The sequence below is a fragment of the Rhinatrema bivittatum genome, chromosome 12 (genome assembly GCF_901001135.1).
Source record: "Rhinatrema bivittatum chromosome 12, aRhiBiv1.1, whole genome shotgun sequence".
Taxonomy (NCBI): domain Eukaryota; kingdom Metazoa; phylum Chordata; class Amphibia; order Gymnophiona; family Rhinatrematidae; genus Rhinatrema; species Rhinatrema bivittatum.
In genome coordinates, this window is record NC_042626.1 from 79,816,607 (window position 1) to 79,829,165 (window position 12,559).

At 44.7% G+C, this 12,559-nt stretch overlaps 1 protein-coding gene across 5 annotated transcripts in view; it reads right to left on the bottom strand.

Annotated features, from left to right (window-relative positions):
* The window catches only part of SOCS7 (suppressor of cytokine signaling 7), a 282,229-nt gene extending 270,580 nt beyond the window's left edge, over nt 1-11,649 (bottom strand). The window contains exon 1 of one of the 5 annotated variants that reach the window (XM_029573963.1): nt 10,708-11,648. In XM_029573963.1, coding sequence (XP_029429823.1) covers nt 10,708-11,429 — 722 coding nt within the window. In that variant the 5' untranslated portion in view covers nt 11,430-11,648. Of the gene's footprint in view, nt 1-10,707 lie in introns of all 5 variants that reach the window. The other 4 variants (XM_029573961.1, XM_029573959.1, XM_029573960.1 and 1 more) reach the window with 4 other exon arrangements.
* Between the last annotated feature and the right edge of the window lie 910 nt (nt 11,650-12,559).

Below are 12,559 nucleotides of genomic sequence, written 5' to 3' on the forward strand. Positions count from 1 at the left end.
TAAATTCAGGTCTCCAGAACTTGGATTGCCATACCGAATTCTTCTCCGGCGAGGTTAAAAGGGAGCACCAATCGGGTTAAGCAGCCTTGGTTGGGCTAGGCCCTGATCCGGTGCAAGGGTCCACACACGTGGAGACCCTCGGGGGGAGGGGCATCTTACGCGTGGGGTCGTCGGCACCATCTTCCCTTCTCGACCGGCGGTATGGGTGGGGCAGGCTGGGCAGCCGATGTGCCTAACTTGCGTGTATCCAATAGAGACACCCACATAGCTGAGCGCACAACCGCGTTTGCAGCTGCATGCGTTCAAACACCATAGAAACAATGGCACCGGCGCTCAAGAAGGCCAGAAGGCACTCTCTTTGCACAGCCTGCCACATAAGAGCCGCGCAGCCTGAATTGGAGTCCTGTGTGTCAACACTGCGAAGAAGCCCAGGGGGAACCAAAGCCTAGTCACTTACTGTCGGGAGATGGTTCCGGAACTACTGACTTCTGGGGCCCCTACTCAGACTCCCCCTGGGATTAACATGGACCCAGGGACCTTCTCCTGGTTGGAATGTTTCCAAGGCCCGCAAGCCTTCATTCAGGTGCAATCAGCCCCCGACTGCACTCTAGGCTCAACCCCTGCCGTAAGCGCAAGATCCTCCCCGCCCGGCTCGGATGCCTCAAGACATGCCTCGCCTAACCAAGAACCTCCCTGACAGGGACCCAGACACCTTAGATGATGAGGGTGACTCCCTGGAAGAAGGAGAAATCCTTCCAGGAAATGGAACTATACCGAACCATGCTTCGCTTCCTTCCACAAGGACGAATTACCAGTCCTTGTTTCCCAAACTCTGAAGACGCTGGGTATTCTAGGCATGGACCCTATGGCGGAACCAAAGAAGAACCCATCTTGGTGTCCCTTCGTAAGGCCTCATGCTACTTTCCAATGATGAAAGCCATCCAGGAACTGATTGACCTGGAGTGGGATGCCCATTCTTCTAGTATAGTTTGTTTCTGACTGTGTTCATCATTAGACCCCAGGTTATCCCCCATTATAATTTCAGTGACACTGCCTCCATTTCTTAGTATTCGGTCAAGTGTCATTTTGCCCAAGCCCAGTGCAATGGTATTAAGAACCCTAGGTGAACCTTCAGCCTTGGGTGCTACCCTCCCTGCAAATTAACTTTCAGGGCCTTAGGCTCCCCTGATATTTTGATAATTAAACTAAATAATCATGATCACCTCACTAACCCCCACCCTCCCAAACTGATCCTGTACAACAGACAGATTTAAAAATATTAAAAACTGTTTCATTTTACATACATCTAAACAGATACACAAATATGACAATTATTCCCCATTTTTTTTTTTTTAAATCTATTCTGGTGTAATCATTCCCAGGTTTGAATAGCTTGAGTCAGGATTCAGGGACTAATCACGTGTCCTCTTCAACCATGGTAATTTCCAGGTCTCACTGTGTAAACTATCAGCATTTCCATGATTTTCCAAATTGTTTTTGTACAATACCACTCTTTTGTTTCATTTCTGCTCCTTGCTAGGAATTGCACCAAACTCCCATCACAACCTGACCAGCCTCCTTGCTCTCCTCAATACAAAATATTCCAGTTTCCATCTGGTATTTTAAATGACCTCCATCTTACTATCACAAATATTCCCTGAAGGCTAGGACTGAACCAAGGATTTTTAGATGTTAATCTACAGCTCTCCCAACACTCAGTACTTGTGCTCTAAATGTAGTTTTAGAATTCATTAAGCAGCTGCTTAATGAATTCTAAAACACCATTCCCTACACCCCAAAATCATCAATTACCTCTCACTTGCTGGATCCAATTGGTCCGTATTAGCCATGATAGATTACAAACTGCACAAAACAATCGCATTCCACTCCATAAGAGGTTATTTGTTACACTGTTCCAAGCATGGCCGCTCCTAGGAATGTAGTAGGCAACTTCAAAAATGACAACTTTGCAGTAACTTCTTTGGTGAAGGTTTGCTGTGTGCATAGAGCAGGTACAGGATACGGATGTCTTTGAAAGATCAAGGATCAATCACTGAGTCGAGCTTTGCAGGCATGCATGCAGAGTCATCTAAGAATCCTTCCATCTCATGCTGCAAGGCAGCAAAGAAATGACTTTTCTAATGCAAAAATGGTGTACCCACAAATTTATGAAAATCCACAGAACAGGCACTGCACTTTTAACGGTGTTTACAAAGGACAAGTCTACTTCCCAGTTCTGGGCAACAGGGTCCTGTTCCTCTTTACTGCTACTCATGACTTACTAAAACCGATTACAACACAGCACATTTCCAGAAGCAAAAAGGAACAAACTTAAAAAAGTCTCCTATATTGATGGCTGTTCCTCCTCCTCCCCTCTTACGCTGATTCTTTCAACCCTCATAGAACTATGGGCCAAGAAAATCTTACAATTTAATTGGTTCAAAAAGCATGTAAACTGTAAATATACATTGTTCAGTGTGCCCACCCTTTCCTTTGAGGTTCCCTCAATTCTAGGAGAGTTTCATTTCCCAGTATATCATTTTGTAATCACCAAGGATATACAGACAATACTCTAGGACAGAGCTTCCCAAACTGTGGGTTGGGACCCCAAATGAGGTCACAAAGTCTCCAGCTGGGGTCACAAATGCCTCAAAGGGTAGTCCTCTCCACCCATCACCAGAAGTAATGCAAATCAGCATGGGATCTTTGAGCTAGCATGTTCTCTCAGGTCCTGCAATGGTTCCGCCCGCACTTGAGTTTCCTCGTTAACAGGAAGCCATGTGTGAGGAGGGACTGGCTCACAGATCCTGTGCTGATCTTCATTACTAATGCTGCTGCCAGTTGCAGATCGACATCAGGCACTGAACCAGCCATTGGGGAATAGTGGGCAGAGTGTGCACAGGTCTGTGCAGATTGTCACTCCTTCTCTAACCTCTCCCGTCACTGAACTTACCTAAGAGAAAAATGTTGCCCCTGTCATCAGCCTGCCCTCTCTTCCCACAAGCTGTCATCCACTTATCGCCTGAGGCCCAAAGGAAAATGTTGCTGCTGATCCTAGTCAAGGGGATGTTTGGATGGGGGCTGGATCAGTGTGAGAGGGGGGATGTGAGAAAAGAGAGAAAGGGGGATGACAGATGATCAATTGGGGTTACAAAAATAACTTGGAGGTGAGAGATTTAGTGGGGAGGATGTAAAAAGCTGGCGTTGGTGAGCAAGAGGCTAGGCTGGGAAAGGGAAAGGAACTGGGAGATGTAAGAGGGGATTAGCTGGAGGGGCAGAGGTTGAAAGGCCCTCTGGAGGGGGATGGAGGTTGAGAGAGGGGATCAGTTGGAGTGCAGGAATGGTGAGTGGAGGGATTGTTGGAGGCAAACTACACCCCGCTAATTAGGTTTGGTTGTCCTCTGGGGTCGTGTGAATTTTCAAGTGCTAAAATGGGGTCACATTAGCTAAAAGCTTGGGAAGCCCAGCTCTAGGACACAGAATGGTTATTACACTGTTACCTTTTAACAAACAATGCTACTAAAAGCACACTGGAAACTGAAGCTTCCCTCACATACTGCCTCAACACAGAAACAGTGCAGCATAGGCACTAGACGTGCAAGCTTCCCTCACAGACACACCAGCTATTTGGTTTTACAATGTCTACCATGCCCTGAGATCAGCTGTGTTTATCCTATGTTTTAATTCAAATACTGTACTTGTGTCCACCACCTTCAACGGGCAATACAATCCCAGTCAATGTATTGACATCATTTCCTGTTCATGTTGTTGCTGCTGCTGTAACCAGACTGTATTGCCCTGACAAAGAACGATAGTTCAAAACATGGACCTATGTCGGCAGAGCTATGTGGAAGTAGGGCGCAGCCTTGGAAGAAAGCAGCATTCAGTGAAGTATTTGGAGTATTTTGATCGATTAAGCTGGGATATATTTAAAGATTCTTTTGATACAATATAGTCATCATGGGAACTGTTCCTTCAGATAAGTGAATTTTTGATTAGTACACGGCATTTTTGTATTTTAAGTGCACAAAAAATAAAAAATCATAAAAAGAATGTACACAGGACACTAATATAGATTGATGATTAGATATAAGGCTGACGGTCTACATGGTGTTTCATTACACTTTTACAGATGAAGCCTAGTATGAAGGTCTATTTATAAATTTAGTAATTGTGTTATAGGTGGTATTGACATAGTGTTATCTAAAGTCTGATCATGCAGGCAATTAGAATCTCCGCCTACTAGTAGGGTAGTCTATGCTTGATCTAAGAGTATTTTATAGATTTTTACAAAGAAGTTATGATCATAAACATTGGGGCCATACAGGTTACAGAACATTACAGTGCACTTATATAAAGTGCCCACCACCACTATTATACCTGCCTTCAGGGTCCTCAACAATCTAAGTTGCCTGAAAAGGTATCCTCTTCCCTATTAAAATTGCTACGCCTGCTTTCTCTGTCCCTGATTGAGAAGAATAGACTTCCCCTACCCATTGTCACCTAAATTTCACATGCTTGTCTTTCGTCAAGAGTGTCTTGTAACATCACAATATCTGCTTTCGCTCTTTGTAAGGCTTGAAGGACTTTATACTGTTTGACCACTGAGCCTATAGCAGCCACATTCCAAGCAATTTATTAGACTGAAGAATTATTCATCACTGTTCAGAAAAGATATAAAACATTGCAAAAGTAGCAAAATCCTCCAGACCCCCCCAGCTAGGCCTAGAGTGTTCAAAAACACACAGGACCACATCCACCAACTAGAAAGATGCCACTGGATCAATTTTTGCCAGAAGGAACCATTTCCCCCCCTTAATCCCCTAATCCCACCCAACTTGCATTTACCCTCCTGTTCCTACACTTTCCCCTCCCAACCAATTCCCTACAACCCATAAAGCCACTCCATTGTCTAAAGGTAAGATAAGTCACCTTGATGTGAGAAGGGAACCCCACTCCCAGTCTCATTTTCCAAACTCAGAACTAAGAAACAGCAAGCATCCATAAAGCAGATACAAAACATATCCCATGATGACTGCTCAAAGGAATCAGGCAACCTGTGCAGTGGAAGGAAATCAACTGTCAGTAAAGATTGTCTTTTTAATCAGTATTCTGTCTTTATTCTTCCCTATAAACCAACCTCAATACAAAAAGAAAAAAGTGGAAGTGTATATGGTCATAAAAATCACAGCATTATATAGGCGCAAACCATTCTAAAGCAAGTGAAACACCTAAAAATGTGGGCAACTGTAAAAACTGAGCAGAATCAGTCCGTGTTGTGTGAAGTCAAGTTTATTATACGAAATATTTAACAGTTTACATCACTGTGCCTGTGAATCAACTAAACAAAACTTTCCTTTGAGGAGTGTTGAAGAAGAAATTCAGGCATAGATGAAATGTTCAGTCTTCATTTAGTCCTCCTTCCTCATTACCTGGATAGCATGATAAAATCAAAATTATAAACTGAGAAGGCCTGCTCTTCTCAAGCCAAGCAACTCACTTGTAATCTGCCGCTCTGTCAAAAACAACAATCAGGTCACCGCTCGATTTTAGCTTCCAGGTGTATTTAAACATCAAACTTCACTGTAAATCTTAAGTTTACAACGAATCCAAATAACAGCCTAGAATGGGAACCAGGCCTGAGGTCCATGCAAAAATTGCTGGACAGAAAAGACCACAGAATATGTTTGAGCTTGCTGCCTGGCAGATGCCTTTTTTTCTTTTAAACGACCATTTTATTCAAATAAAAAGTACATAAAAATAAAGTTATACCCTCTCTATCCAGAACTGTATAGAATCTGCAAGTAAACTTCTGAAGAATGATAAATCTTCTCAATAATGGTCATCTAAAGCAAATCTTGATCGGTTACCAATTCCACTCAGCTTAACTAGTAGAAATCTCTGGCATGTGCTGCTCCTGAGTAATCCCACGATGAAAAAATAACTAACATTTCTTATTCAAACTGCAACCCTTTTAGGAAAACTATCCCATAGCTCTCTACAGTACTTCGCTGACCTCTTCATTAGTTCAAGATTGTCTTGATGCCTCCAGGTTCAGCATACTACAAATGCTTGTGCACCTGCCACAGAATCATAAATTTTAGTTTGATTCCCATTAAGTATTTTCAGCTTTGCCAGATACCGCAAGTAAAATCCAACATTCAAAGCAACCAACTTGGAGCAGACTGATGCAAAGGATTTGCGCTGAGACAATACCGTAGCCAAATAATCAGTGAAGATTAAGATCTGTGATCCTACTATGAAGAATACAGTGGTTACCCCAAGCGCACTTGAAACCCTGTTTTACGGCGCTTTACAAGTTATTACCCAACTTGGGCCTAAGAAAAGTCCAGTTTAAAATTCTTCATTGTTTCTATTGGGGCAGATTTTAAAAGCCGTACGTAAATCCAGCAGTATTTACACACGCAGGGGCTTGTGCGCCGGTGTGCATGTTGCATAGGCCACCAGCGGCGCAAAGCCCCAGGACGAGCATAAGTCCCGGGGCTTTGCTTGGGGGGGGGGGGGTGACGGGGGCATGGTGCCGGCCCCGGGGTGTTTTGGGGGCATGGCCGAGGCCTCCGAACCAGCCCCCAGGCTGGGGAATGACGTGTCGGCAGCCCACCGGCACACGCAAGTTACTCCTGCCTCAGGCAGGCATAATTTTCTCAAAGGTAGTGGTGGGGGCCCAGAAAAAAAGTTCCCTCTGAGGCTGCTCAGCTCGGCGCACGCAGGTTGCACAATTGTGCATCCCCTGCACACGCCAACCTAATAACTGACTCCTGGATCTGGGGAAATTCTGTCTTGAGTTTGGGTGCCAGTTTCTAGACAGATCTGTGGGGGCCTATGTACTAGAAAGTAATTTGGGAAGACAGGAGGGACTTACGGTTCTTATCTGCCCATATAAATCTATTGTGTCCATAATTCTGCAGCATTTAACCGGATAACTTGCAAGTTATCCATCTAAATAGCAAATTTTGAATATTTCCGTCATTTATCCAGTTGGATAACTCATTATCCGACTTGACTTTTCCTAACGTAAGAGCATTCTAGAGCAAAGTTAAGTTAACCAGTTAACGCCGGTTAACTTTGGATGTGGTGGAGAGTAGTTCTAAAGTTATCATGAGGACGGCTACAAGTTATCTACAAGTTATCATGAGGACGGCTCCTTGCCTCCCTCCCATACTCTCTTGTATATAGTACATTATTCTTCGTTCTCCCTTTCTTATTTCCTACTCCCAGTTAAGGCATCCTTGTTATAATGTAACTTTATGCTCCTTCAAATTCTCTTGTTGATTGGTTGGTTACAGTTACTGCTTAATTCGATGTAAACAGAGTTGATTTGATTTGTATCAAGAAAGTCGGTATATAAAAGCCTTTAATAAAAAATAAAGTTAGCTAGATAAATTTATCTGGTTAATTTTCAGATAGTCGATTACATTCTGTGCTGTGGCAGCACCGCTGAATATGCTGCCAAAGTTAACCAGATCTGGCTAACCTTTCTAACCAGCCAGTGGCTGAGTATTACCCCCCTATGCTTCTATGGACCAGAAATAGTCAGCTCTCAAATCAAAATTATAGAAGAATACCCAAACCTATGCAACGATTTCAAGCAAGTCTGGATGTTGTCCAAAATTCTCAAGACTCACCATGACTCAAACTTGGACAGAGAGACCAGAAAAGGGGAAGGAGTAGCATTTTATGTCAAAAACAATATCAATACAACCAAAATTCATGGTACTTGGGGAAGGGAAGTAGTATTATGGCTATCCTGAAAAAAGAATATTGTTCTTCCATTTACACTGGTGTGGTCTACAGGCCTCTGACCCAAACTGAAGACCTCGACCGAGATCTGGTCAAAAACATCCAATAGGTGGAAAAGAAAAGTGAAGTGTTTATTGCAGATTTTTTTTTTAATTTTATTTCTGAATTTTGCAATAATTAAACAAAGAACAAACGTTGTTAAATATATGGTTACAATAGTAACAAGAAATATTTTTAAGTCACAAAAACAAACAAGCTTCAGGAAATACAATCGTATAATCCCTTGTTACTATCAAACCATTATGAAGAAATGGGGGGGGGGTGTAATTTCTATATTTGAGGAATTAAAAGAATCTCTCACAAAGAAATAATAGAGGCGACAATACATTATTTAACTTTATGCCCCAGTTCTATCGATGGCACTGTTATGTCTTCTGCCATCTAGGAATTGTTTTAAATGATCAGGGATGAAAAAGACAAAAGGTATTGTTAGACATCTTTATAATACAGCGGCATGGGTAGTGAAGTAAAAATTTTGCCCCTGTCGCTATTACATCAGGCTTCAGTGACAAAAACTCGTTTTGAGTTGGTCTGGCTAGATCTGGGAACAGACGTACTTTCTGATCATGAAAGAGCATTCAAATTTTTAAGTATGCATTCATAATTAAGGAAAAATCCTGCTCAGAGTACCAGGAAATAAACAATACAGCTCTATCAACCACCTCCAAATCAGAATTCTCCAAATGAGTCAAATTAAGAAATTGAGAATCCGTCTCTCCTCTTTGTTGAGTTGAAACCATTCTCTGAACCAGGAAATGTATCTTGCAGATTTTAATCTACCTGATATGGATTGGAGTACCCCTACTACCGAATCTCAAGTAGAAGAAAGATAGTGAATGCCCTTCGAGGTGCTCTGCTAACACAAATGATGATGGAACCCACAAGGGGGGGGGGGGGAGGGGAAATATGACCTAGTACTAACAGAGAAAATGTCTCCAATGTCAGAGTAGGTACTCACTTGAGCACTAGTGATCAAACATTATGGTTTGATATCTCAGCCAGGATGGAGATAGAAAAACTGAAATTAGACAAGGCCATGGGTCCAGATGGGGTGCAACCCAGGATACTAAAAGAACTCCCAGAAAATGGAAATAATGCTGCAAGATTGGAAAAGAGCGGTTGTGATCCACCTCACAAGGATAGTAGTGGGGGGGGGGGGGGGAAGAGAACTACGGGCCAATTAGTTTCATCTCAGTGGTGGGAAATTTAATGGAGACTCTGCTGAAGGAGACGATAGTGAATTATCTTCAACCAAGTGAGTTTCTGGACCCAAAACAGCATGGATTTACCAAGGGAAAGACCTAAAAGACAAATCAGATTTATTTTTTTGATTGGATAACTAGAGAATTGGATCAAGGAAATGTGCTCTATGTGATTTACTTGGATTTTAGCAAAACTTTTGATACAATCCTGCATAGGAGGCTTGTGAATAAAATGAAAAGCTTAGGTGTGGGCACCAAGGTGCTGGAGTAGATTACAAACTGGTTGACTGACAGGAGACAACATGTAATGGTAAATGGAACTTACTCTGATGAGAGAATAGTGTTAAATGGACTGCCTCAAGGATCGATTTTGGTACAGATTCTATTCGACATCTTTGTTAGCAACATTGCGAAGGGATTAGAAGGAAGAGTATGCCTTTTTTTGTGGAGGATACCATGATATGCAACAAAGTGGACATGCCTGAAGGAGTAGAGAATAAAAAGAATTGTAAGAAAACTAGAAGAGTGGTCGATTTGGCAGCTGTAATTCATTGCCAAAAAGTGCTGAGTCATGGACCTGGGATGCAGTAATCCAAAAGAGCTGTATGTGATAGGGGATGAAAGAGTATCATGCACAGATTAGGAAGAGGGACCATGAGGGCGATTGTGTCTGATCTAAATGCAGCAAAGCAATGTTACAAGGCAGTAGCTAAAGCCAGAAAGATGCCGGGCTGCATAGTGGAATAACCAGCAAGAAAAAGAGAGATGAAAATGCCCTTGTACACATCCTTGGCGAGACCTTACTCTGGAGTACTGTATTCAGTTCTGGAGACCATATCTCAAAAAATAGAACAGGATGGAAACTGTCTAGAAGGCGGCCAAAATAGTATGGGGTCTGTTTCAGAAGACCTACCAGAGGCTGAAGGATCTAAATATGTATACTCTGGAGGAGAGGAGATGCAGGGGAGATATGATACAGACATTCAGATACCTGGCAGATATTAAGATGCAAACTACAAGTCTTTTCCATTGGAAAGTAAATGGTAGAACTAGGGGTCATGATAGGAAGCTCCAAGAAGGAAGACTCAGAACCAATAGAAAATATTTCTTCATGGAGAGGGTGGTGGATACCTGGAATAGGTGGTAAAGACAAGAACAGTAAAGGAATTCAAAAGGGCATGGGACAAACACTGCAGATCCCTGAAGGCTAGAGGTTAGAAATAAAGAAAGGAAATGGTATAACATTTTTGCATGGGAGAAACTTGCACGGAGTGGCAGTTACTACCATAAGCAAATTTCGGGGCAGACTGGATGGATCATGTGGTATTTATCTGCCCTCGTTACTATGTTGGCTAAGCATAGAAATTAAAATGAAGATAAATGTTAATTCTACATAAGTTAATAAACTGTATTAAATTGTGTCCATCCTGGAAGATCCGCTTCATACTTTCACAATGATTGCATGCATGTTCTCTCATAAAGCCCCCTGTGCAGTAAGTATGGATAGAAAAGTACTTTCAGTAAAGTACAATCAAAGTTAAAGAGTCACTGAAACGAATGTTTTAGTAGTCATATGAATGGTGTCAAGGTGTGTAGTGTTCATTCAGAGAGCACAGGCCTGGCCGGGAGGCTGATCCTCTCCTAACTCCCGGGATTATCACCAACAAACTCTCCGTGCACTCACCTTGCCGAGTCCTGCCCCTTATCCCGAGGCCAGGATACATCCGTCAGACTGCCGGCCGAGGTGGCCAAGCCTCCACCCGGCCTCGGCTCAGAGGTATCGCCGGAGCCATTACAACTCTTGGTGCGGAAGAGACGAGTGAGACGGATCTTCAGGGAGCCCTTCCTGCAGCAACTTCCCGGACGCCCGCGACTCGGCCTGCCACAAGGCCTACGCTCCACGTCCTTCTCCCTTTCGGCCTGGGAGGGAGCGCTGGGCAGCGGCTCCAGGAGCAGCGGGCGGGCTCCTCCCGGCGGCCCCGCTCCTCTGCCCGGACTGTGAAGATCCTCCTCGGAGCAGCTGATCTCCGGGCTCTCGGCCTCCGACTCGGGCCCCTCCAGGACTAGTAGCGCGTCGCTCGTCTCCTCGGCCGGACACGGGCAGTCCCCGGGGGCGAGCAGGGGACCCTTGCGACCCGCCTCCCCACCCTGCAACTCCAGGGCTCCCAGTTGCAACTCCAGACTAGGCCCCGGTTCCAGCGCGCAGCGGTGCCGGGCACAGAACACGGCCTCAGCGGAGGCCTCCTCCCCCCGCACCACCTTACGGAAAACCATCAGCTGAGGCCGAGAGCCGCGAGTCCGGGTCGGGAAGGGGAAGCGCTGGGCGGCGGCCTCTTCATCCCCCAGCAGGCGGCTCAGTGCCCGGTACGAGGCGACCTCCGAGTCCCGGAGCTCTGCGGGTTGCATTGGCCTGGCCGCCCCCGGCTCTGCTCGTTCCTAGTGCGCGGCACGTCTGCGACGGCAGCGCATCTCCGCTCGGTTCCCACTCCTGCCTCCAACCGGCCTCGGCCAAGACTTCATGGAGGGAGGGAAGAAAAAAAAAAAACACCACACAGAAGACAGCAGCGCGCGCCGCCGCACTCTGACCTCACTTCCGGTGCGGCCTGCAGCCAACTACCAGCAGACGCGTACCGCACATCCTCTCTCTGACCCCACTTCCGATCCGTTACCTACTGCCCGCTGGAAAGCGCAAGCGCGCGCAGCGGTTGGCTCTTCCCCTGCCACTGCGCAAGCGCAGCCTGCTGTACTTTGCATTCGGGGATTTGTAGTCCCTACTCCTTCCATTTCACGCAGCACAGTGCAGCCGGCCGCCTTTGGTACTTCCCTCGCGGATGTATGGAAACAATGTCTAGAAATAGGCAGCATAGTGCAGCAGGAAAAGGCGTGTGTCAGGAAGCCAGATCCTGTTCCCTTATTCTTCTGCAGACGCTGCGCAGTGCCTTCTCTGTCCTTGGTCGGGGAGAGAGCTTTAGTCAGCCTTTGTGCATGTAATTTCCAAGCAACAGTGGCTGTGTCTGTGAAGCACTGTATAGAGGACAATAATAATGGTTTTGATAAGAAGTATGACTGAACTCTGGGTTTATCTGCAAATAACTGCAGATAAATAAATATCTGCACAATCTGGGTTCAAAAAAGGTTGGGATAAGTTCTTGGAGGAGAAGTCAATTAACTACTATTATTTATTTATTTATTTATTTACGGGTTTTTTATATACCGAGGCACGTTTGCAAAACATCACCTCGGTTCACAATGTAACATAACTGAGCAACAGGCTTTACAATAATAACGTTTTTTAACAGGGAGGGGGTAAACATGGACAGGAGTAGATGATATGAGAATTATATACATATATACATGTTAGTTTTTTACAAGGGCGTTCATCAATGTAATCAGGGTAATTAGCAGGGGAAAGAGATAAGGGAGGGGAGGGGGAGAATATTCACAGAGGGTGGGAGGAGGGGAGAGTAAGTAGGAAGGGCAAGCGTCAGTCGGGAGGTCATGTCGCATCTTTGGGAGGAGTCAATTCGTTAGTCCGG